This window comes from Drosophila arizonae, chromosome 2 (assembly GCF_054131065.1).
Source record: "Drosophila arizonae isolate 15081-1271.41 chromosome 2, UAZ_ARI_1.0, whole genome shotgun sequence".
Lineage (NCBI taxonomy): Eukaryota > Metazoa > Arthropoda > Insecta > Diptera > Drosophilidae > Drosophila > Drosophila arizonae.
The window spans coordinates 17,819,831-17,847,093 of record NC_142922.1 but is presented as its reverse complement, the minus strand read 5'-3'; the positions used below and the strand labels follow the sequence as shown (position 1 = coordinate 17,847,093).

Below are 27,263 nucleotides of genomic sequence, written 5' to 3'. Positions count from 1 at the left end.
GAACGCCAAAAAGTTCGAGCATAATGTATAAAGCGCTTCAGTGTTGGCCCATAGTTTTTACCGAACTTTGGCCACGAATTCGGATACGAATGAAGATGATGCTGCTGCTGCTGCTGCTGCTGATGATGATGATGTTGATGATGCTGTTGTCAAGCCGGCTGTTGTTTTTTGCCGTTGTTTGCTTGGCTTGTCAGTTTACATAAGAGTCTGTGTGTATGTTGAGCATACGCCACGTGCGCTTCGTTTATACAGCATAAGTTATTCATGCAAAAGTAAATGCTGCCATCACTTAGCCATTTAGCCTGTTTGCGCTGCAGCCGTGGCCACAAATTGGATTTCCCGTTAAGTGCTCCCAGGCACAGTCCAGCTGCAGGCGGGCAAGTGCAGCTGCCAATTTCAAATATGTATTTATAACGGGCCTCTGCGCCTATCAGCACTAATAGCCCCACTAATAACGGCAATACAATGCCCAGCCTGGTCGCACACCCTATGCTCGCAGCGCGCCAAAGCACCGCAGATAGCGCCGATAGGCCGTAGGGGCCGCGGCTGATACTCTGTGGCGGCGACAGCATCCAGGCCGCATTCCCAATGCAAATGCTCTTGATAATGCTTTGCATTCGCAGACCGAGCCAGACCGGGCAATTTGCACCGCACACGCACAGCACCCAGCTCGCATAGGTAGCTGAGAGCCACCTGGCAGCCTTGGCTGCCTTTTATCCAGTTGCCTAGGCTGATGAGGCTAATGCCAATCGAATTGGATTCGCCGCATGTCATTTATCTTCGTCAACTCTGAGCGCTTCGCATGCAATTCGATAAAGCATAGCAATGTGTAAAGCAAACGCGTTGCTTCCTAATAATCCTCTCAAGCATTAAGTTTTCAATAGCTTTCACAGCTTATTTGAAACTCAAGCTATTGTCAATTCTCATGGCATACTCTTGCATGCAAGCCTTAAAGCGTTTCGACTGCTTGCTTTAAGCCCGGTCGATGAAACAAAAGGCCCCAAAATTTTGCAGCCAGCAGTTTGCTGAAGAGTTTTCAAAATGCATTGCATACTTTTCAGCTGAGAATAAAATCAGTGGCAAGATAATTAATTAAAAATATTAATAGTTTTTTAATTTTTAATTTTTATTAATAATAGTAATTTTCTTAAAAATGACAATCATTTGTTTTAATAATCGAACTGGGAAAAGTGAAAAGGAGGCTCAACACAAGGCAGCCAAGGGATTTAATCCTCCGATCTCCCCATAGGACGGTCAACAGAAGTTGACCTATTACCAATTACTATTATTATTGTATTGTGTTGTAAATATGTATTTGTAAATATTTGTTAATATTGTGACATAACATAAGTTAGCCCAAATAGGCAGAATTAATAGCTAAAAAGCTCACAAAGGGGTTACTAGTTACCCCTTATGGTTTTAATAAAAATAAAATTATAAATATAAAAAAAATAAAAAAAAATAAAAAGTAAATAAAAAGGCAATCTAAATTTCAGCCATAGGAATTCTTTCAAGAATATATATCTAATTGTAAGTCAATGCTCTTATTAAAAGGAGTGAAGGTGAAGACTTAGTAGGCTCTCTTATAATTGAGTTAATTTACCTTAAAGTTAGTAAATTGCTTAGCTTACACATTGAATCCTATCTAAGATTTTATCCCATATTTTCAGATTGCAGATTGATTGCAATTAGCCAAGATACAACTGAAGGCGCAACATTTAAGTGAATATCGAAGACAAATGTTATTTAATTAAAATATGTTTATTTAAGTAAAAATAATTGAACTATAATTGATTTAGTATCGCATTGCATAGCTAATTTGGCAGTTCCAGTTAAAGAAAATATATAAAAGCTATTTGTAAAGAGAAATTAAAAATAGTCTTACCATACGATATTACATTTGCATCGTATAATTAAACGCTTAATGTAAGAAAAAGTCTTGAATATGGCGGAAATAAATTAGGCGCCACGAAGCTTTGATGAGTAAAAATAGACAGCTGATAAAATTCGCAATTTGCCATTGATGCTAAGGCCACAAAAAGCTAAAGGTGAAGAGCAAACAAAAACCTCCAGATATGCAAATAATTCTCTTAGCAGAACTCGACCTTTGAAATCGAATTGAAACGGAAGTCGTGTATATTTAGAACAAAAAGAGAAGAAGACAAACGGCAAAGCCAAAATGAATTTCTCTACTTCCAGTAATGTCAATTGAAAGAAAAAAAATACAATTTATTTAATGCGACATTTATTTGAACTAATTGAAATTTATTTGGCTTGTTTTGCTTAGTTTTCTTATTCAATTAGTCAAAGTTTTGTATTTTTAGCCGTTACTGAATTTAAGGCCAGAGTCAACATCAACAGCATTGGGTGAGAGTCGAACTGCCTCTTATTTATTTACTCTAGACGTTTAGGACTTTTGGCTTGTACACGCTTATTTACTGTTTGCCGAAATGCGAAACCGCAAACACAACTAAGGCCCAGAGTCGACGGAAAACACTCCAAAGGCAGCACCGCACCCCGCCTCAACCCACCAACCTCCTCCTGCCAGAACAGCAGCCGAACAAAACATGCGAAACTGTGGAGTGGCTGCTGGAGTGACGCTTGCAAGCGGCAAAGTTAAACCAGAAATACTTTACCCAACTTAAATGCCTTTCAGGCAGACCACACAGCAGCGGACTGAGAAATACTGGACGTCAAACAGCGGAAGGCGTAAAGCAGAGAAAAGGCCGTCTCTTAGACGAGCAGCCAAAAAATATGTAAAAAGCCGCTCGTTTACAGCAAAAAGCTAAAGAGAGTTGGGCGAGGCAGCGAGGACCTTGCGGGGTGGTACGGCAGACTGCCCACACAGAGACAGAGGCAAAGGCAGAGGCAGAGGCAGAGGCAGACATTGAAAACATTTCCACTCCCAGCCCATTCAGAGACAGAAGCTGAATCTGCTGCTGGGCAGTGCGAAGTTGGCCTCGATGCTAACACAATTAAAGGGGAGGCAGCTGGAAGTGGTGCTCGATGACCGACAAGTCAGTGCAGGATGTCATTTTGTGCACTTGCCTTCGCTTCCTATGTGTTTTGAAGTCATTATTTTTCATCATCTTTCAGCTTTTTGCTCGGCCAGCAAAAAGGGACAAGTCACGCTGGGCACTTGCCCAGCTCTCCTTATCCAAATATTGAGAAAAAACTGTTTCTCCAGAGCATTGCACGAAAATAAAAACGAGCAGCAACACAACAACAGCAAAAAGAGAAGATAGATACCCAAACTGTATCATATTTTATAAAATTCTTTGGAAGTCACTTAAAGTGTCCTTGCGATGTATCTGGCGTTGTCCTCTGCTAAATTTATTCGTGTAATTTGATTGCGACACAAAGGCCAACAACAAATTGTGTTTCACATCTAATGTAAACGAAACTCACACAAATAATTACTCTACAATGGAGCAACTCCGTTCTATTAGAGTGAAATTTCACATTTTGCAGGAACCAAGCTGCAATTTTTTGCTGTCTCCTTTGTCCTGTGCGTTGCGACTCCTTCGTCAAATATGAACAGCAAACGCAGCGCAGTTGCAATATAAATACTGGAGAATGCGCCGTAATTGAATGTTGCATCAAATATTTATAGCTAAAGTTATAAGCCTATTAGCTGGCATTAAAAGTGATTAAAAAACTGCTGCCATTTCGTGTGTCCGACTTTTTGCTCGGCTTGCAAGCTAATTACGGCAAATTGAAGTAAGCTTTTCGCCTGCGAGAGGCGTGGCCCACGCAGCCAGCCGGGGATGTACTTAATATGCACTTTGGGATGTTGCTTTCGTGCTCTCTGCTTAAAACTACAAAGCGTCAGCCGGTTTCATCTAGGTTGGCTTTTAGGGCCATAATGCTTGGCTTTCTCCGCACTCTCCAGTTACCCAAACACTTGCTCCTGTCCGGCCGTCAGTCGGCGCTGTCCTTGCTGTCAGTCACTCCGTCGTCAGCTTCGGGTAGAACGTAAAATATATTTACAGCCCCGAGATGTTTCTTTTTCTTCTATTTTCTCATCATCTTTTTTTTTCCTTTGCTTCGCTCTGGAAATTACGCTTATTCGCTGTTCTTTGCTGAACAAATTTTACGTGCTGTTTTGGCCATTTCCCCTCACCCTCTCTCTCTCTCTCTCTCTCTCTACTTCTCTCTTTCCCTCTTTTACTGTCTGTGTACCCTTGCTTTGTGGCTAACTGAGATGTGATTTCCGCTGCAATAAAATAAAGCGTCTACCTTAAAGGCTTTATGGCCCCGCTTTGTCGCCGACTGGAATTCGTCATTTTATGGGCATGTGATTCCTTTTTTGCCTCTTTCTGTCGGTGATTTTTTCTTTATTTTTTATGGACTCGCTTTGCACTTTTTAGTCGGGTTGGGTTTCAAAGACCCAAAAAAATAAAATATTATAATAAATTATTAAATTATTTATGCGCATCCTTTGGGCAAAGCAAAGCCAAACTGCTCCATGCCTGTTGTGAATGGAGCACATTTCCGCCCTCCATTGTGATAAGTATCCATTTATCATATACAGCTCGAATGGCTGGTGAGGTATCAATGCAATAATAGGGAAACCCAAAAGCTTACCGTTAAGCCTAACAAGGAGAGGCACATAATCGTTTTGAAGATTTATTTTCCAGACTGGGGGAAATTCACATTAGTTTAGCAGATGAATTTCTATGAAAGTTTCGCAAATTCTGTCATGCATTCAATTATTTATAATCAAAGAGATTTAGAAAAAAAAAGAAATTAAAAGTATAAAAAGCTTTTGCTTGGTTTCACATGAATTCAATTTTATTTGTATTTTTTACTTTTTATTATTATTATAATTAGATTTAAGTTTAGCTGCTTTGACAATAATCTAATTATTGATCTCCTTCACAACTGTAAATGGCAAACAACATTCGCTCTCTCTTTCTCTCTTGGTTACTTTTATTCAGAGCTGCATTTGATTTGTTTTTTAGGTCTAGAATTAATTACTTTAATCGTATATTTTTAATTTGATTTATACAACACACAGAGAAAGGCGCACACACACACATACGCATTGGCATAGCCGAACGCGCTGCAGGTGTGAGCTAACGTTTAACTTAATTATAGAAAGTTGTACCGTCTCCTCCAACCCTCCTGCCCCCTTTGCCCTCTGTACCCTCTGTGCCCCCTCTTGCCGTTCCTATTTACAGTGACATCTTTAATTAATCTCTAACCTAAATTACATAACTGCACAGTGTGCAAAAGCTTACAAATAATTGAAGTCCGGCCTGGCTGTTCAATAAGCGAGTCACGTCACAAGTCACGTCCCCTGACGTGCTCCCAGTCCGGCAAGGACCTCCAGCGCCTCCGCCAGCAGCGCCAGCAGCAGCGGCGACGCCAACAGCAATTGAAACGTGCTGCGCTGTTTACGCTCAGCAGCGCCGGACATGATAGCCGAAGCCGAGTATTCACCTGTTGGCAAAAGAGAGATGTGCGTGTGTGAGTGAGTGAGTGTGTGTGTGTGAGTGTGAGTGTGACAGTTGCAATTAATATGAATCATTTAACTTGCTGACAAAATAATTCACACGCACTCGCAATCGCTCACGTCACAAGAGCCACTACATATACATATATACATATACATGTATGTGTATATACACTCTTCACTATCAATATGTTGAGGAAAGAATATTGAGGGAGGACTCACCGCTGAGCACGTGCAGGTCAACGGAGACGGACTCGCTGTTCGATGGCTGGCACGTATAGTTGCCGGAGTCCTCTTTGCGCACAAACGGTATAATTAATGAGCCGATCTGTAATTAATGCAGGATTATTATTTCAGCACTGCTACAAGCAGTCCATAGTCAAGTTGCAGCATCAAAAGAAATTGTCAATCAATTTGAGATTCCTTTGCCTACCCCGCCTACCGTATTCTGATTATCGCCGACCGTGCCGAATATGTTACGATCAATCTGGGTGTACCAGCCGGTGCGCTCGTCGCTCTCGCTGATCTTCTTCTGTCCACGGAACCAGATGATGTACTTGGGCGGATCCAGAGTGCCGCGCACGATGCAGTGCAGGGCCACCTTGCTGCCCGCCTTGACGAAGCGGCTCTGGTCGCCAATTAGCTCGGTCTTCGGCGCTGCAAGCCAGAGCAATTTGTATTTTCAGATGTGAAATAGATTTGCGCTGCTTACTGATCACTTCCAGGTAGACCTTGGCGCTCAGCTTGGGCTCGGTGGCCATTTGACACTCGTACCAGCCGGCATCGCTGGGAGAGACGTACTTGATCTGCAGCGACCAGGTGTAGTCGTTGTCCTCCTGATATATCGACTGGAAGCGCTCGTCCGCTATGAACGTGGTCTCGTCCACGCTGATTATGTGACCATCCACTAGGCGCACCCATGAGACGGGCTTCTCGGATAGGCGATGGATCTGAACAGAAGATCAATGATGAATGTAAGTAGAGATTATAATATATAGAGGAAAGGGGAAATCGGAGAGATCAATTTCAGAGCGTAAGAAAATGTAATTTCATTTAACTAGTATCTAAAATCGATAATTATCGATTATGATATTATTATTATTTTTAAATGATCTGATATTTCTCTAGTTTTCATAATATCTAAAATCGATAATTATCGATTATGGTATTATTTTTTTTTTATGATCTGATATTTCTCTAGTTTTCATAATCTTTGTTTAATCAATTTATACAGCAAGACAGCCGAATGAAAAAGCAGGCGAAACTACTGAGAGATGCCGATCGTATATACCTTGGGTAATTAAATAGATCTTCTATTGAATAGATGCTTGCTTGCCATTTAATAAAGAGAGAGAAAGAGAGAGAGAGAGAGAGTGAGGGAGAGAGAGAGAGAGATTTCGCTTTAACTGGACCTCGGGAACAATGAAATACTATTTGCATATTGTTAACAAAAGCAGAAAGCGAAGGAAAGCAATGGAGCCCTTGCTTATTTGCATACATATATTCGAATTGTACAATATACCAAAACCCAAACAACGTCAACAAAAACATGAGGAAGAAAAAGAAACTATTATAAGAGGCCTCAAATTTACATTTACATGGAGTGGAGCAGAGATGCCTGTGTGTGAGGTCCTTTAAAGAGGAGCCAAGAATGGAGGTGGCCGTAGAAATGGTAAATGCTAGAGACGTATACGTGTACGTATACGTATACGGCGGATAGTTGTCGCAGAGAGGTTGTTTGCCCTGTTTGCGTCATAAAAATGAACGTAAACAAAATAAATTTGTTGATATGTAAATGAAATTATGCTGATCTCTGCGCAAAGTTTTTGCCCGCCAGACACCAGAGAGCAAAAAGCAGACACCACAGGCAAAAGGCAAAAGGTAGCTCGAGCTGCGTACTGTCCTCGGAATGTGGAAACGGCGAAACGGCGAAACGGAAACCAAAACGGATAGCAAAATAGAAAAGCAGCTAGATATTATCAGAAGAGGACTGAAAAGGATATTATTATATCTTCAGCTGGACACTGAGCATATCATTAATTTGGTTCGCTTGCCCAAATGCCGTTCGGGCGACAAACTGCCAAATGGAGAGGGAGAGGGAAATATTTCGAAGGCGAAAGCGAAGTCTGTCTGCTTGGCAAATATGGAATTCATGGGCGTGAAAGGGTAATGGATGACATATTGGAGTGAAATTGAATTAGGCTTTAAGCTTCCTCGAATAAACTTCAGCCATAACAAAATTAAGGCAAAATGGTGAATTCCCAACAGTTACCAAGAAATGATTCACGATTTATGTGAAGTTAAACTCCTTTGCTCCTTCTACCTACTCATCTTAAGCCTAACTTGTTTTTCAACACGCAATAGGAGACTTTTAATTTGTCAAATATTAATGCCACCCTCAGAGGGAATTTTACATAGGCAAAAAGAAAATGACAGAGAGAAAACAACAAACAGATTAATTTGGATAATTGAGGACTGAGCTTGGCTTCCATTTACTTATTTTAATGAAAAGTAAGTTCATTTCGGATTTGAGCACACAATAAAAGACTTTAACTGTTCTAAACCAAAAAGGTATTAAACAAAGGCAAAACAAACATAACGGAAATTAAATCTTTTCGTGCAACAATAAATGCAACAAACAGATTAATTTGGATAATTAGGGGCTAATGCTTGGATTATATTTAATTTTAATGAATACTGGGCTTAATTTGCCTTTTCTTAAACATAATAAAAGACTTTAAATATTTAAATATTAATGCTTAGGATGTCAACATATAAAAAACTAAAGTTAAATCTAAATTTAATACCAATAATATAGAAAATAAAATATTAGGATAATCGAAAAATAATGAAGAAGTTTGTTTGGCATCGACTCTCGCCTACGCTTACGTTTCACCCACTCAAGATATTGCTTTCAGCTCCACACATATGCAAAATGAAACTTGACACACACTCACACACGCACACCCACACGAATACCCACACACACACTCCCACATTTCTTGGCCGTTGGCAATGAATGTTCGTACTGCTCGGGCCTTGGTATTAGGGCCGCACCTGGTGGGCTTTGCCAGCGCTGTCGACTGCACTCACCTGACATGGCATGTAGGCGTGATTTCCCATTTGAGCCGTGATGTTTAGCACGGGCATTGTCAGATTTCGGCGCGGCTGCTGGCCCGGCAGCAGTTGCCCGTTGTGGGAGGCCAGATACGAGTGCTGCTCATTAAACATTTGTTGCCGCTGCTGCGCCGGTGACAGTGTCACAGTCTCTGCTGCAGGAGTGGATGTCGCTGCTGCGGCCGCTGCGGCGGCTTCTGCTTCAGCTGCAGCAGCAGCAGCGGCAGCAGCGCGGTAAGCTGGCAAATCTGCGGCCGCGAACACGGGAAACGGCGGCAAAAATGTGGGTATGGAGAAACCTTTAGTCAGTGAATCAGCGTTGGCCGGATGAGGATGCTGCAACACCGCATTTTCCTCCACCTCCGCCTCCGCCTCCGCCTCAGCCTTCGCAGCCACCGCCTCAGCCGCCTCCTCTACCTCCTGCTCCGGTGGCCGTGACGTTGCTGTTTCAATGGAGTTGCTGGCTTCCGCTTCTGTCAGGGCTGGCGGCGCAGCCATTGCGCGCTCTGTTGTTGATGTCGGATAAATTGTTGATATGAACAGCGCCATCGCCGTCGACATTGTCGTTGTCATCGTCGTTGTTGTTGTTGTTCTTGTTGCTGTTGCTGTTGTCGAATCGGTTGTTGTTTGTATTTCGGCCGCTGTTGCGGGCTGCGTAGTTAGGCCAATTTGTGCGGACTTAGCAGCTACATCTACAGCTCCTCTTGCCAACCTCCCAGTGGCATTCCTTGTTATCGTTGGAGCTGCTGATGACATTCCCAGGGTCGTGCTCCAGTAGCCAGTTGTACTTGCTGTTGTTGTTGTTGCCGTTGTTGTTGCTGTTGTTGTTGGTTTCTGTGCTGTCAGTAATGCTGTTGAGTTTGGGTCTGTCGTAATTAGATCGTTTTGTGTTGTCATTGGGCTATCTGGTAAAGTGGATCTCGGGTATGCCGTTAGCTGCGGCACTGTGCCAATCCTCCGCTGCTCGTAGGCTGAGCTGCAGGTGACAAAGTCTGTGGATAAAGAAAAAAAAATACACACGCATATAAGGGTGTACTTTATTTATGTAAATTGCTGCAGCTGTGATAAAGACTATATATATAAAGGATATATATACATATATAAAAAAAAAGAGAAAATTCATGTATATATATTTAAAGCTTGAACAAAACTTAAATTAAAGCTGTAATTGAAGCTGAAAAAAAAATAATAATAAAAACAAGTAAGAAAGCTCCAGTCGAGACTGCTCGACTAGGAGATACCCTGAACCCTCCAAGCTGATATTCTAATCATTCTGCACTTCTTTTATGCACACATACATACATATGCATCCACACGCACGTATAAGCCTGCGCTCTGCTAACTGCGCAGTAAGCAGCGACTGCGCTTGGGCTGCGCTGCAGTGTGGGCAATATTATGAGAATTTATTTGTTAAATAATTTCTTTTGCAGACATACGATCTTAATGAAACTTTTAGAGCGTAATCATATGGTGAATATGTGTGTATATTCCAAAGCCCAAGTCTCTAGTATTTGAAATACGCTTTTTACAAAAGTGAGGGTGAGGGGGTGAATTTAAGGGTGGGGGGTAAATTTTAACAAAAACCGAAATTGTATAAATTGCATATAAGCATACATTAAAAATTTGGAGACTCTAGCAATCAAGGTGTAGAAGATATAATTTTATAACTGGTTTTCGATAAGGTTTTTTATCGATAAAAAAAGATCGGGATGAGTTATCGATTTTTAATGATAAACTTGATATGCGCGCTGTAATTACGGACATTTTAAAAAAAAATTTGAAGTCTCTAGCTCTTATATCTTCTGAAATCGACGCGTTCATACATACGGACGGACGGACGGACGGACGGACGGACGGACAGACAGACGGACAGGGCCAAATCAACTCAGCTCGTCGCCCTGATCAAGAATATATATACTTTGTGGGGTCTGCCACGCCTCCTTCTGCCTGTTACATACTTTTAACAAAACCATTATACCCTGATTTCCCATTTTCAATGGGTTCAGGGTATAAAAATACTGTGCAGAATTTATATACCCTCAACCGAGTTAAATTTTAATTTATTTAAAATTCATTTAAAATTGTGATGCATATTAAAGCCAAAGAGCTAAAAGAAACTTAACTGAAGGCATGCATACATTTATTCATTGAAATTAAATATCTTTATTTAAATAAAATACGAAATAATGCATATTCTTAGCCATATGAAGGCATCTCACTCAACTCAGCTCTGGGCTCATCTTTCACAATATTTTTCGCAGAAATTATAGTAAATTGCATTCAATGTTTTCTCAAAGGCCTGAATAAATATTTGCCTAATTAAAAGCAGATATTTGGCTGCAACTATTGACAACGAATTCAATCGATTTTTGTAAACCGAATCAGATATAAATATGCCCCAAATCCTAAACAAATAGCTACAAAATTTCATATGAAATTTTAATATCTGCGAGGCGTATTAAAAATTGAATAAAGAAGCTGTTGCAAGCAGAGCTGAAATAATTAGCAAGTATTCAGGGATGCCGATTAATATGCGTTGTGTGCGCACAGCTTTATAGTCAGTGTAGAGCCATCTGAAGCCTTCCCATTCGCTTGTTATGTATACGTGTATAAATTTCATTTCAGTTAATTTTCAATTACGCTTTTATGCTAATTAAAATCGTAAAAAAAATGTTGCAGCCTTTCAGTTGGTTTTCGCTTTCCCGACGAGGTGGTGGAGCGCAGGGGAGGGGCTCTGCTGGGCCGTTGAAAACTTTTTGCCTGGCACGGGCTACGGTCTCTTAAAAGAGCACACAGTGCGTATGCTTGAAAAATTAAGGGAAATAAAACAAAGAGAAGCGAATTCACGTGCTGGGGCAAAAGTTGCGATTCGTTTATGAATATTGCAAATGCTTGCTCGGTTTGCAACAATAGCTAAAAGCAGCTATTAAAATGTATCAATTATTTATGTATATGTATATATACGTATGCTTGAAATTGCATTTATGATTGTGCTTTTCATTCTGTTGTTTCATTATGTATGAGTTTTTAATAATTGAATAAAATACTTGACTATTTAGAGAAATCAATCGCAAGCAAAAGTTTGCAAAAACTATATTAAGAGATTAAAGGCTAATCACTGAGGCCAGCAGATTTTCCCAACTGCATGTGTGGGTGCGTGTGTGTTTGTGTGTAACAGTTTTGCCAGTGATTAGGTTGCCATACATCTTAACTTTTCGCTGGCAAAAGTTGCTGTCACGACCTTCTAAAGGACTTGTCGCCTCCGGGTCAATAGGCAACAGTAGAAGCAGCAGCAGAGAAAGAGAGAGAGAGAGAGAGAGAGAAAGAGAGAGAGAGAGGGAGAAAAAAATGATGAGAAAATGATGAGGGCGTGAACTCTGTTAGCAGAACTCAGAGCTCAACGGCATTCATGCGGAAAGTTTAGCCGCCGCCACCCACACGAATCGAACTGCGACGATGAATCCGAAAGCAGTTTGAAACAAGTTACAAGCGATTTTGCTCTTCACTCATGCCATTTCTTCATTCTGCGCCAGTTTTTGTTCGGGCTCTGTTTGAGTTTTGTTTTACAAAGCGATTAATTTGAATGAGTCTTAAGTTGGGATTCGATTTGTCACTGCGTTTGCCACTTGATGGAGTTGTCTAATTGAGTTCATGTGCCCCCGGTACATTTCTTGAAATTCTCTCCCAGAATCTTGGCCAACACGCAGCATATGGCCCCAAAGGGTCCAGCCGAACCGCAAATAGGTCGGCCAGCCCGCAACTGGGCCAAAAATCAGACGTCTAGCCTCGGGTTTTAGGCTGATTGCAGGCCTTTGCTTTTGCTTCAACGGGCCGGCAGCCAGCAAAAAAAATTTGCATTTTTAAATTATTTCATTTCACGTTCTTGTCAGGCCCTGATAAAGGTACAATTTCTATCCCATTTTTTCGCTCTCGTTTTTTTCAAGTTTTCAGTTTTTCGAAAAGCGCAAAAAAACCCATAAATTTCGCCACGAATTGGACGAATGCGAATGTGAGCGCGAGTGTGAGTGTGAGTGTGACTGGGTATGCGTGAGATTTGGGCGTGCCGATAAGGTCTCCGGTTAAAATGTAAAAAGGTAAATGGCCGCCTGGACCCGCAAGAAAAAAAAAACTATGGAAAAAATGAGAATGTCGAGCTTCAAATGTGAAACGCCGTAAAAATGCAAATTGAAAACGAAACGAAAGAGTAAATGTGGGAGCTACCACAGCCCCAAGCACCCCGCCCTGCTTTCCGACCATTACTCAGCCCCTGGCCAATTGGAATGCAGTTTGCTGCATGGCTATGTTTTGTGGAAATGTATCCTAAAGGAAACCTTTGCTTAAGCTTTCAATTAAATCGGCCTAGGCACAATAAGCCGATGCTAGATGCTTTACGCAATCTACTCAATACAAAGTCCATTCGAATCGAAAAAATCCTTTCAATCTTGACAGAACTGAGTTTCTCTCTCTCTCTCTCTCTCTCACTCCCTTTGTTTATTTTGGCTTCTAAGCCGATTAATTTACAGGCCACAACAACGCATAGACTATGTGTGTCTATGTGTGTGTGTGGGCGTGTGTGTGTGTGTATTTTGTTGCGAAAGGACCTCGTAAGTTGTGTGATCTCAACAGTTATTGCACTCGGCGACAAAATGGCGACAGCAGCCAGCCCACACCCCTCGTCCCACGCCCCCTGCCACGCCCTGCAGCCACAATTGCTTGGCTAACATAAACAAATGCGAAGGAGCTGCCAGCAGGCAGCAGGACACGGACACTGCATGGCCCAGGACATGTAAGCGAAACGTGCAATAACACTTGAATTGTTTTTGTTGTGTTTGCGGCCAGCTACTTGGGGGCAATCCCATTGGCATGGGGAGTGGCACCGCCCCTAGCCCCTCACCACTCAGTTATGTGAAAGTCCTGGCAGTTGGCACCGCATTCACCGAAGCTCATAATTCAAGTGTGTTACCAAAATGAGCAAACGCTTAGCCTCCACTCACCTCGACTCGGCGCCGTCAGATCCGTACGCAAACTGAATAGTAATGCGTTCAAATGAGACCTCGAATTACTCAAATTAGGTCTGTTGCGTTCGAGCCTACAGCTAGGCGAAAAACCTGAAGCGCCTACAAACACACCAGCACACACACACACACATAGTTACACGAATTGTGTGTGTATATGCAAATTCAAATTTCAGCACAGACAACATAATGGCTGGCTCATCAGCCACATCATCAGCAACAGTGGGCGCGGCTTTTGAGCAGAGCAAAGATCATCAGGCAGACAATTCCCTCAGCTATTGCTGCTCAATATGTATATTAAAAACACATTTCTTATGCCTGTTTGCCACACTGTGCATCAAGAGCAGGCAGACGCTTCCATATGCTGTTATTTAACCTTTTAGTCGGGCAATGATGAACCTTGGACGGCCTCAAGCTCTTTGAGTAGAGATTGAATATAAGTAATGAGCAAACATAATTCTAAATAATCCGCATGTTTAGCTTATATATATACATATATATAATTATCATAATGTTACCAAGAAATAGATACATTAAAAACCAAAACAGTTTAATTTAAATAATAAATGTGACATGTGCAGATAAATTTCATAAAATGAAATAAATTTGAGGCTTGATAATGATATCGTAATCCCGCTCTTAACGGCCTTTAATTACGTGAAACTAGCAGCAGCGCACATGTGCAGCATTCGCGCGACCACGCCCACTGCCCGCCCAGCGGCGTGTTAAAGGTCAATGGATTAATTATGATTTCATGCTCAACGGCATTTTGTTGGCCATTTGATGCGTATACACGTACATCATTAGCGGAGTATCAAAATGGCCAACAACTTTTGGCCAAACGGCAGTCGCAACTTTTTGATGGGCTTCTGCCACTGCCACTGCCGCTGCTGCTGCTGCTGCTGCGCGTTGTAATTATAAAAAATATGCGTCTGTAATTTGGAAGCGCCCAGGGCCAAAAGTAATTACATATCCAATAAAAAGTCATGGCAGCAGGATGCGTAGCTGGCAGGGCTCATAATTAAAAACCCAACAACTAAACACTCTACAATCTCGCTCCGCACTCCACTCACTCCGCGTCTTGCTGATGTCTCTGCAAAGAGCCACGCGCTGCGGCTTAAGCAAGCCAACCGGCCAGCCATGACTATGGCTTAGATGTAGATGGACCAGGCAGGCTGTTGCATTAAGCACAAACACACACACCACATTAAAGCAAAACTTTCCATTGGGGAGTGCTTTGGGTTATGGGCACCTCGAGTGCGCATAAAACACGCGCCAGCAGATTGCTGAAGGCGCTTGGATTAGCAGCCAGAACCGCAGCCCCTAACCCCGAGCCAGGCCCATCGAGTTGAGATAGTTGGCTAAGCGTCTATTTGTTGACAATTCTCTTAACGTGTTCTTTTTGTTTCTGCGACTGCGACTGCGATTGCCGCTGCTGTGCGGAGCCATGCTTAATGGATGTCCTTGGGGTCCTCTTGCGAAGCAATTGTAAAATTGACTAAAACTTTAAATTAAACAAATCTTCCTTAAAGGGGATGCTTTTATATGGTTAAAAAACCTGCCTCAAGAAAGTTCCAGACAGCTGTGCAGATCTTGGCCCACTGCTGAAAAAAGTCTTCACCCATCCTAACTTGGAATTAGTTATATAAAACTCAGACACATTTGTTTGTACATAACTTTACCTGCTCGGCGTACTTTAGTGCAATTAAACTTCTTACCCTAACGAACTTTTGACCAAACATCGAAAGTTTAGAGCAAACTTTGCAAGCCAACCGAATTTTAGAACGGCATATTAACCTTTCCCAACTGCAAATTAGTTAGACAAACCCAAATTGACTTATTTGTCTCTCTCTCTCTCTCTCTCTTTCTGTCTCTCTATCTCTCTTTTTCTGTCTCTCTCTCTCTTTCTGTCTCTCTCTTTCTGTCTCTCTCTCTCCTTCTTTCTTTCTCACTTTCTTTCTCTCTCTCCCGTCCTGTCTCTTCCTCTCTATCTCTCTCTTTCTCTCTCTCTCTCCTTTCTCTTTCTCATTCTCTCTCTCTCTCTTCCTCTCTCTCTCTCCCCCTCTCTCTTCCTCTCTCTCTCTCTTTCTCTATCTCCTTCTCTCTCTCTCTCTCTCTCTCTCTCTCTCTCTCTCTCTCTCCTCCCTCTCTCTCTCTCTGTCGAAAATATTCGCGGAATGCGATGATTAGAGACTGAGGACAACATCAAACACCCATTCGGGATAATTGTTTATTCATGTGTTTAGCACAACTCTTTATAGGCAAATATTAAGCAAACAGCGTGTCAAATCAATTTGCACTTGGCGTCAAGATGTTGGCAAGTGTTTAACCTCTTGCTCTTTATGATTTACAGCGCATTTATTGCGGATGAATTGTAATGACACTTGGCATCCGCAGGAATTTCGCATAAATATTCAAGAATTTTAACTTGAGAGCGTGCATAAAATCAATCAATAAGCAATTACGCCCTTCGTTTTTCCGCCTGCAAATAAATAAATAAATAATAAATAAACATATTTGGCTGCGTGGGCGAAGGGGGAGGGCACAGCCGTAACATTAAATAGGAAATTGTACGTCGTACATATTGCTGAGCAAATACGAAATTCAGTCTACGCATGAAACACGCATTTGCATGCGTGTGGGCAGGGTGGGCGTTTGCTTGATGTGGGTGGGCCATCGGGTGGCTGGCTGAGAGGAGCGCTCCAACGGCTGCGGAATGTTGTGTTTAGTGAAAATTGCTTCAACAATTTTCTTGTAGTCATTCAAAGTGAAACATATGTTGGGTGTCACAGTTAAAATATGTATATACGATACGCCAGCACACAAATAGAGGCAACAGCCGCGCGCTGGGCTGAGCTGGATTGGGTTGAGTAGGGCTGGGTTGGGCTGCGTTGGTTTGCTTCGAAATTCAATAGGAGGCAAACAACTCGAACGAGTCAGTCTACTCGACGCCTACTTCGGCTCTGCTGAGCCCCCCCCCCCCCCCCCCCCCCCCCCTACACATGTCTGCCTGTCGTTCTCTTTTGCGCTCTTTGTTTTTATGCAGCACTCTTGCTTTTTGGTTTGGGACTGGCTCAATTTATTTTTATGGCATCATGTTTGGTCGCTACGTGTGGCAAAGCGGGACTCTTCCATTTTTCGCCTTTGGCTTCTGTTTCAGCTGCGTAAATTGAAACTGGAGCGTTGCTCGGCGTCCCATTACGTATACGCACCGTGCTCTTGCTCGTGCGCGTACTCCACCACGCGCCTATTAATGCCTCTAACAGCAGCCGCATTGCCCGAGACAGTCGCATCTTCGCATCATTCCTACATCAAAGGTTCAACATGATATACATTACATCAAAGCGCTGAGCAGAAGCATTGACGTCAGCCCATAGCAGGCCAAACAGACAAACAACAAATATGAATATCTCGTGCTCTGCAGATACAATTACTTAAACAGTCGAAACACGAGAAGATCCGAGGTAATCAACAATACCTGGCGATACAGTATCAGTGGGCTACAGCTCATCTGGGGTGTATCTCGCAAATATCTCTCAGATTGCATTTCACATGCTTCTGAATCGTCTTTCATGACGTGAAATCACGGCGAATTAAATACGGAAATCAATGCACAGGTCACGTCGCACGATTGAAAATCAAAACAGAGTTGAGAGCAAGCTCTGTAAGCCAAATTATTATGAACGATATTTGCATTTTGGCTCTGATTATGCGCCAGGTGGAGCAATAAACAGCAAACATTTCAATGTTGTTGATTTTGCTTTGTTATTGCAGAGGCTTGGGTGAATCAGAGCGAATTCTTTCGGCTTGCCCTCTGGGGACAACTCCCGAGTGCTTGCGTATAAATCAAGTAAAATAATTATGCGAATCTGCAGGACATTCCATTATCTGTGTTTTGGGCTCTTCCGCAGTGCCTTTTATCGCGCCGCTCGCCTTTATTGCCGGTTGCCAAACGCCGCTCAACCAGCCCACCGATCCACCCACCCACCGTCGGTCGAGCTTAGCACTCAGACCGGTACCCGCAGCCGCACCCACCGCCGGTGGCGTGTATGCCCTGTCCAGCAAATGCTGCCACCGCCGTCGGCACAGCTCATAAATAAGTTCCAACGTCGCCAAAACAAAACATTTTTCATCTGGCTCTCGGCCGAACAGGCCTGTCGGTCGGTCTGTCGGTGGGTTGATGGGGCGGTGGGTCGGTGGGTCGGTCGGTCGGTCCTCATCCGTCGTCGTCTGTCGGCATGTGCTCTGGGAATATTTCATAAATTTCGACGCTAGCCCCGTAACTGAACCTCTGAACCTCTCGCACTGCCCCTGCCACTGCCCCCGCCTCTGCCCCTACTCCTGCCGCTGCCTATCCATATAGACCGATATATAGAGAGCATTGCTCCAGCATTTTTTGCTATTTATTTTTGGGGCCATTTTCACACTTGGACGGGAGTCCGGAGCCGGACGGACCCAGGCCCATATCCTCTCCCAAGACTCGTTGACGCTTGGTCGACTGCACTTTGTCATCTGGTGGGCACTTTTCCTATTTTTCAACAATTACACGCCCCAGCCACTAATGCCACACACTTGTTGTTGTTGTTATTGTTCTTGTTACTCTGTTCACTTTTGCTGTCATTGTTATTTTGGCATTGTTTCACACAGCTTTCCGTTCATGTCTTGTGCTTGGCGCTTTTGATTGGTCGCCAGCGCCAAACCCTCTGAATAATTTAAAGTCAACCTGCTTCCCTCTCAATTTTTCCAGGCCAAAAGAGCAGCGTCGACCCCTCAAACAAAATTGTTAGTTTAGGGCGTGCGACTAAATGAACAGTGGCAACAAGTGCTGCGAAATAGAGTCGAATTTTCAATAATAATGTTCATATTGAAGGAGAAATAGAATATAAATAAGATAAAATAGATGGGATGTGATAGATTTGGAAACCTTTTTGAACCATGATTATAGAACACTAATAATAATGAGAAAATATAATAATAATAATAATAATAAAAATAATAATAATAATAATAATAATAATAATAATAATAATAATAATAATAATAATAATAATAATAATAATAATAATAATAATAATAATAATAATAATAATAATGATAATAATATTTATTAATTAAGAATATATTTCTATTTCAGTTGAAAGTTTCTTGAATATTTTATATTATATTTTATTAATATATATAGATATATTAAATAGAAAAACTATATATTCCTATGATTTTTGGCCTCTAAAGAAATGAATAAATTTTTTTTTAAATTTAAAATACACTGAAACAAAAGTACATAGTGTAGAGAAGATGTGAGATGTCCTCGCTGCTAACCACAGTGCGTCATAAAGCTAAGTATTTGATACTCGGATGCAGACAGGATGTAGCAGGAGCTCCGCTCCGCTCACGGCTTCCCGCTGGCATTCCGGCATGCTACGGTTCGGTTCGGTTGGGTTGGGCTGGGCTGGGCTCAGTTCGTTTTTCAGCATGTTGTAGCCGGAGCTAGGTGTTTCCAGGGCAACACTTCGGGCACAGGCTGGCGACAGCAACAGCAACAGCAACAGCAACGGCAACAGCTAAAGTATCGTCAGCAGCGACAGAGGTCAACCGACATGTGCCCATGTGCGTGGCCCAGAACATGTGGGTTGCCATCCTTGTTGTGCAGATTCATAATTTATGAGGGTAAACAAACACTTTTGGCCGGAATAACCCAATTGGTTCCTGCGTTGCCTCGACATGCTACTCTGGACCGGGCATTAAAGGATTTGCCATTTAAGGGGGCGTGGCTGAGCTAAACATTTTGAAACTGCCTGGCCAGAATAGCACCGGCTTGTCCAGCTGCAAACTTTGCTACATTCCCCAAATTAGCCAAGTGCACAAAGTGCACGGAGCGCACGAGTACCAAAAAATTGTTCTAATATTACAAAATTTATACGAAAAGCAGCGGCAGCAGGAGCAGCAAGAGCAGCAGGAGCAGCAGGAGCAGCAGGAGCAGCAGCAGCAGACAAACTTCATTTATTTGGCATAACGAGCTGCACTCAAACTTTTATGAAAGCGCATTGGGATTGCTGCCGAAAATGGCCCACATCCCTTGCACTGCAGGTCCTTGAAATTGGATGAGCATTTGTCTGGCTGGCGGCATCCAGCAAGTGTTGCCACTGCGAATATGTTTATTAAACATTTTCTGGCAAGTATTCAATTTCGTTAATGTTTTCAGCGCATTTTTCAAAGCTCTGCCCAGCCGCGCCCTGCTCGAGCCACAAATTTATTGTTTTATTTTGTTCTTTTCACATTTCTGTTCGCCTGCATATTGGTCAGCGAGCATTTACCCAGCCAGCCAGCCCTTCGTTGGCTACCAATTGCAGCTGTAAGTGGTTTCTCGCATTTAACCGTACAACGGTGCTCCAGAGGGCAGCCAGAGGGTTAAGGAACTCTCAGCTGCGGCTCATGAATTATGGCCAAGTGGATTGCCAATGGGGCGGAACTCTGGCCAGAGCGCTTCAAACTTTTGTATTGAATTGTGCGCACATCTGTTAATAATTTAAATTGCATGGGAAAAGTGATCCGCAAAAGCGCCTGCTGAAAGCCATAATAATAACCCCTACAAAATAGCATAAAGCGAACCATTGCAATGGAGTAGTTCTCAATATGTCAACAATTTACAGCTGCAGCAGTTCACATCGAGAATATACAGCTGGAATGCAGCTGTTCAGTATTCATAAGATAAATAAAGTAAAACAAATAAAGAGATTCAATACGAATATAAACCACAAATATTAAGCTTTTGAGCTATGCATATCGATTGTTTTCGTCTGTCTTCTGTTAAGTACCTATCGACTAGGTCTGTTAAGCAACTTTTTACATAAAGAAACTATCGATTATGTTCCAGATCAAGAGAGATGGTATTTTAATATTAAAAGAATGCAGTAGGCCTGACGACCTATAATCAAGCAAATGCATAAGCAAGAACCAGTGCTTTGAATAAAATTTTACATTAATAGAATATTACAAATTAACATAGATTTAAAATTGAAATTAAATAAAAATTATAATTATTATTATATATTAATTAAAACAATATAAATAATAATAATAATAGTGCAAACTTTCAAATGTTTCGTATTGTCATAAGTAATTGACGTATCAGAAGCAATGGACAGACACATTCTCAGCCAACTTGGCAACTCTGGTTGACTTATAACACGATTGAGTGGGTCTTTTAACAGTGGACTTTTAAGGCTATTTATGACCATTTGAGATATGCAGAGTAACAGAGAAATGGTTTCAATATAGTGAAAGTGTATCCACGGTATGGAGAACTATGAGATAAAGACCATGATTGGCGAAGGCACCTACGGTGTTGTCTACAAGGCGCTGAATCGCTCGACCGGCAAGTTCGTGGCCTTGAAGAGCGTGAAACGCATTCCTGGGGTGGAGGGCTTGCCGTCGACTACCATCAGGGAGATATCGCTGCTGCGGGAGCTGAAGCATCCCAACATAGTCACGCTGCTGGACGTCGTGATCGTGGACAGCAGCATATGCCTGATACTCGAGTACCATTCCATGAGCCTGCGGCAGTACCTCGAATCGCTGCCAGCCAGCCAACTGATGGACCTTAAGCTGGTCGGCAGCTTCCTCTTCCAGATGACCAGCGCCATCCTTTACTGCCATCGGCGGCGCGTGATGCATCGGGACCTGACGCCGCAGAATATGCTGATCGATGGAGTGGGCCGCATCAAGCTGGCCGACTTTGGCCTGGGCTGCTGTTTCCAGCTGCCCGTGCGCGCGCTCACCCACGAGGTGGTCACGCTCTGGTACCGGGCGCCCGAGATCCTCATGGGCTGCCCGAGGTACGCCTGCCCCGTGGACATCTGGTCCATTGGCTGCATCTTCTTTGAGATGATCACGAAGCGGCCCCTCTTTCGCGGCGACTCGGAGATAGATCAACTATTCTGCATATTCCGCTTGCTGGGCACCCCCAACGAGCAGTCCTGGCCGGGCGTATCCACACTGCCCGACTATAAGAGCACCTTTCCCAAGTGGAAAAGCAATCAGTTGAGCCAGCTGATGGCAGACCTGGACATCTACAATTCCGCTGTCGACCTGTTGGCCAAGATAATCGTCTATCAGCCAGCGAAGCGCTTGTCCGCTGAGCAGATCCTAGAGCATGAGTACTTCAAGGAGACGCCAGCGCCTTACACTCCCTGACTGTCAATAAAAGTTTTTAATGTATTCGTGTGAGATGCATCTTTTTGTTAAAGCGCACGTGCTAATCGGCTTTATTAACGGATCTTTGTGCACGCGTGTAAAATTAATTGAATTATTTTACGCTACGCTTGAAGCTCATCACATCACATCACATCGCATCACAAAAGCGAGTCGAAGTTAACAGGCGAGACTTTTGCTCGAGTGCCCGAAGGGTCACAGAACCTTCGAGTCTGTGATCCGTGCACAGTGGGTCGAGATCCTGCTTGGACAGGCAATTAATCTCTTCTCTTCATTAAATATTATTTTTTAATTTTCCTTAAGGTATTTACCGCTCTTGGCCTACGCTTCTTTTTTTTCACTGAGTGATTGGCAGTCGGGCGTTAAGAAAAACAAACAAACAAAGCGAATTCATGGAATGGGAATTATAATTGCCCTGAAGCCATGTAGCACAGTGTATAGAGTGTGAGATAAAGACTGAAAAATACCGTAAATAAAAAATTGATCGCCAGAAATTAATTTTTTTCTTTTTTTAATGTTTTTAAATCATTTTAAATAATTAGCATATATAATATTGTGTTAATTAATATGTTAAAATTAAAAAAAAAAAATAAAAAAATAAAAAAATTATTTATATATTTATTAAATATTATAAAGTTATTTCAAACTTGAATTATATATAAATAGTTTTAAGGAACGTATGTATATATGTTTATGTATATATTTAAATTTAAAAATAAATTAAACATGTCAAATATTTTAAAATGATTTAAAATGTAAATTACATATGAATTGCCCTAAGATATACACATAAACACATTTATATGTATATAATGTGCAATTAAATATTTTAAAAATTAAAATATGTATATATAGGTTAAAATTATTTCTGTTAAATAGTTTGACATGATTTCAAATTTAAATTACAAAAGCCCTAGGATATATACATGCATGCATTTATATGTGTGTAATCTGTAATTAAATATTTTAAAATTAAAAAATATGTATATATTGAATAAAATTATTTCTGTTATATATTTGAAAGTTATTTAAGTTTTAAATTACATATAAACAGCCCTAAGCCATATGCCCCAGTTGAGCACGAATTAAAGAGCTTGCATATTCATAAATTGACAGATGATTTCATATATAGTTTTAGCTTCAAAATATTGCCTGTAACGAAACCAATTACTGTGGACAAATCATGCTACGAGGAGAGTGAGAGAGCTTCGGCATGCGACATATTCAATTATAATTTTGCATGCATATGACACGCAAAGTTCAAGGACGAACGAATCGAAATCAAGTCGTAGGTCCGGTCCGTGGGGGATTTAAATTAAATAAAACAGATTTAGCTAGACATCGAAACACACACACACACACACAGACAGACACCGTCACACCCATAGTCTTAGCCTTAGCCACATTTGGCCCCGAGCTTTACTTACGTGTCCCCGAGTCGAGGGCAGTCAGGAGCAGAGGGAGCCAAGCTGTCAGCCAGATGCGTTGCCAACTCAACGTCTTGGCCGTGCGTACAAATTGGCGCCGTTGTCCGGCACATTCGTCCGAGTCGGAGACTGTCATCTTTGCCGTTGGTGGCTTCCTTGCGCTGGTCCTGTGCGTCCGTCCGCTCGCCCTGGCCGTTCTGGCACTGGCACAGTTGCTTGCAGCAATGACACTTAGAGCTGCTTTTGTGCGCTCACTGCCAGGCGAATGCCGCCATTGGGGACTCGTTTGCGGAACCATTGGCGGCGGAGCATTGTCTCCAAGTGTTCGGCACGGCGCTGGCCTCTGATTCTGATTGCAGTGCGCCCCGTTGGCTGTCAAAGTTGTTCGCATTTTATGCGAAATGTGCGCGTCTATCCCCAGACGCCGCTGCCGCCCTGCAGCCGCCCGTCCCAGATAAATAGGTTTATTGAATTAATTCGCTGGAGTCGGGAAACGCTCTCGTTGCCTTCCTTCCGTTGCTTTTCAGTGGATTGCAACTTGCTTTATATATATAGATGTATATATGTATTTATTTTTTGTTTATTTATTTATTTTTTTTACTTATGTCTCTTGCGTCGTTCTTTGATTTTGTTGCCACGCGCTTTCATTGCTTTTCCTATTGCTTTACCTTGTGCCAGTTACAGTTGCAATTTTTATTCTATTTCTCGAAACAAACTGCGCAAATTCAAGGCATATATACAAATAGATAAATATATATATATAACTTGATAAAGCATTCACCTAATCAATCAATACAAATGCGATTTGAAATTTCGGTTAGCTTCTAAATAGTTTTTCTTTTTCTTTTCTTGTCTCTTTGATTAGCATAATTTGAAACTTTTGAACTTTTCCTTAGATCTGCTCGCTATTAATCATGCAAATTTTTCAAATTACCATCCAATTGAGAAAAGTTAAAGAAGAGCTCGTTCGATATATATTCACCTACCATATGCCAAACTAGCGTGAGCATTACTTTTCCCGTGAGTTATGTGGAAAGTTGTTCACAAAGAGATTGGGAAACTTGCGGCACACTGACACTGTTTAACAAGTTTTCAGCTTTACACACACACACTCATTGCACGCACAGCTTGATAAACGATATTTTTAATGTTTCATTTCTTCGCCGGACTTAGCACGTGAGGCAACTTATTCACAGTTGAGTTGCACTTTATGGCTTGAGCCGCCGCCTCGAAAATAATATTCAAGTTTTTATTCTGTGCCGGCGTATAATACACAATAATCCCTTTTTACGACATTGCGGCCGCAGCTCCTTACTTCGTTGTTGTTTTTTTTTGTTTTTTTTTTCTGGGTTGCTTTGCACATTTAGTTCCCCATTCTAATATCCATTTTAATACAAGAGAAACAAACAAATTTGGAAAGTGATTTCGGCACTTGCTTAGCCAACACGCTGACTCAGCCAAGACGCAAGGGACACTCACACACACACACACCAGCACACACACAGTGACAGCTCTACACAATCTTCAGTTCGTTCCTTAAAATAGCTTCGCAACTGCCAATTCCTTACGCCTTGCACCTATTTGGGGCCCACTTGGCCGCCTCAGCTCGCATCTAAACACAAGCGCTTGGCCAGACATTGGCGGCTCGCACGACTTGCCACGAACGAGTTTCGAGACCGCGACAATTTGACATCCGTTCTGGTCCTGGCGCCCGCTGCGAGTCACGTCCGCTCGCAAAGGATGCAAATTTTCAACTGAGTCGCGTGCAGCCAGCGACAGGAAACTCGTGCTGCCCCGCTGCGCCTGCTATCTGTTGGCCAGATGGCTGTTCCACTTGCCAGCATCCCCAGCAACACGCTTGCCTTTGCCCCTTGTTTCATTCCGTTTGCCACACGTTCCGCCGTCTGTTTCGACGCTTCTCCTCAGCACTTGTGCCGGCTCCTCGCACTGCGCATGTCCTTCGCGCCTTAGCACTGGCCAAATGGCGCTTACAATAGACTTCAAATTTATTTGCTTTCTGCTTAGCAGTTCTTTGTGAGCTTACAGAAAATTAAACAAGCCTTTCCTACTTAATATAACTATATTTGGCCAGACCGAGTTGAGCAAGGAGTTGAGCTAAAATTATTTGTATTTGAAATTAACTGAGCGTAGGAGCGAACTTCTTATGTAATTTAGTTCAAACTTGGAAGTTTATAATGAAAATTATTTAGTAAAATTATTTATAATTTACATTTAAATAAAGAATATATGAAATCTTGAGATCTTATTACAAATATTGTAATAAATATTATATAACATATATATATACCAACCCTGTGGCCACCAATTCAGTAACTTTGCTCCTGCTGCATTTACAGCTGTATTTTCGGGTCTGAGCTAGGTTGGTCTTAAATCAAGTTCAAGCTCAACAGATTAGATTTGGCCACCGGCTATGGCTGTTCGCTGCGAGTCCTATCGATGCTCAATATTCTTTTTGGGGCTTTTGCCATTGGCTTGTACAAATTGTGGCACTCTAAATCAAAGCCCAGACCAGTTTAGAGTGGCGCCTTAAATTAACTTAGCATTTCGGGCCGCTGAATTCTTTGTCTGCCCGTTTAATTTACTGCGTGTCCTGCCACAAGGAGGCAGCTTTGCCCCTGCCTCTATCTGTGTGTGTGACAATGAAACTACGCAACGCCATTAAATCTGACCCAATATGCGAAAGGCGTGATATATAGGGCTTTGGTCTTAATCTTGTGTGCTTTTGTCAAAGAGCAAGTAACAAATAAATAAATATTATTGAACTTTTCAAGTCCCCAGAGGATGCGAGGGCGATTCCCCCGCATAGCTGGCTGCCAAGGTATGGCGGCACCCATGGAGAGGCCAGTCGCTGGAGCTCCGCTGCTGGAATTTGTGTGCCCTCACAAAGTGCCAACATAAATTCTTGCACAGTTCAATTTATCGTGTATTGACACAGCTTCCGTATAAAAAGCAGCAGCAGCGGCAGGAGCAGCAGGAGCAGCAGCAGCAGCAGCAGGAGCAGCAGCAGCGCCGGCTAGTAAAAATGTTTACAAAGTGAAGACGGGAATGTGGTAACAGATCCTCGCTCACTGACTACAGGAATGTTATACACGCACACACACGCACACACATATAGATACAGATAGCGGGAAGCCTATTGTTATTACCTCTTTGTTGTGTTAACACGCCATTTGTGGCATTTGCAGTCGTTGCTAGCCTTCCAGATCCTGGCAGAGCAGCGCATTTGAAATGCAAATGATGGAATTTCCCGCCTGCTGCCCAGGACGAAGCAGCTGCCGAAGCAGTGGCCGCTGCCCGTCTGAAATGTTGAGCTTTTGACTCAACAAATAATCAAAATATACTTTATGTCGCACAGCCGACTAACTGTGTGCAAAGCTCATGAATTCGAAGGACAAACCCAACGCCCCCCACCCCCCGGCCGCGCAACGACAGCACATGTTGTCACACAAGCCTCACCCACCCACACTCGAGCCCCGTTCACAGCTGTTAATTTGAGTGCTTCGCATTATGTGCCCGGCTCGTAAACTCGACGAAATGTTTATGGCTGAAAATAACAACTACATTTTTATAAATAACCATTAAAAATTCAAGCTTTATGCGCGCTGCCTATAAATCGGCAAGTTGTGATTGCCAATGCCTGCGTCTGTTCCTCTATTGATATAGTAAGGATAACAAGAGCTCAATAGAACGGCAAACTCGGGCAGAACTGATGTATGTAAAGGGCTTAGTATCTATTGCGTTTATGGAGCGTGCAGAAAGCTACAATTTCTATCGACTATTTGGTATTCTTACATCAGTTTGTTCAGTTGAAGCCCAACTCTGTTAATTTTTATTACCAAACTTGACTTTCGGGCTCTGCTTAATTAATGTTTAGTTGTTGCTCAGTCTTATTACAACCCATTATAATATTATATTGACAGCTCTGAAATACAACTGAGGGAGGTCCTATGACTCCTCAAGCCGAAAGCTTGCCAATGCTTAATTTTTAATTTAACTATAATTATTATTATGATT

General features: G+C 42.3%; 1 protein-coding gene and 1 pseudogene across 4 annotated transcripts; one reads left to right on the top strand and one right to left on the bottom strand.

Moving 5' to 3' along the window:
• Positions 1 to 1,088: 1,088 nt before the first annotated feature.
• On the bottom strand, positions 1,089 to 25,007 carry dpr17 (defective proboscis extension response 17). 4 transcript variants are annotated; one of them, XM_089467200.1, is made up of 7 exons: positions 24,215 to 25,007; positions 23,229 to 23,943; positions 8,552 to 9,567; positions 6,171 to 6,408; positions 5,901 to 6,115; positions 5,681 to 5,786; positions 1,089 to 5,445 (listed from the first exon to the last, which is right to left on the bottom strand). In XM_089467200.1, the coding sequence occupies exons 2-7, from the start codon at positions 23,617 to 23,619 to the stop codon at positions 5,294 to 5,296; spliced, it is 2,118 nt and encodes a 705-aa protein (XP_089323326.1). In that variant the 5' UTR covers positions 23,620 to 23,943; positions 24,215 to 25,007; the 3' UTR covers positions 1,089 to 5,293. The 4 variants fall into 4 exon arrangements, with proteins under 4 accessions (XP_089323326.1, XP_089323340.1, XP_089323331.1 ...); XM_089467214.1 differs by having other exon boundaries at positions 23,229 to 23,769; XM_089467205.1 differs by having other exon boundaries at positions 24,797 to 25,007.
• On the top strand, positions 20,519 to 21,807 carry LOC108609454 (cyclin-dependent kinase 1 pseudogene; annotated as a pseudogene).
• Positions 25,008 to 27,263: the final 2,256 nt, after the last annotated feature.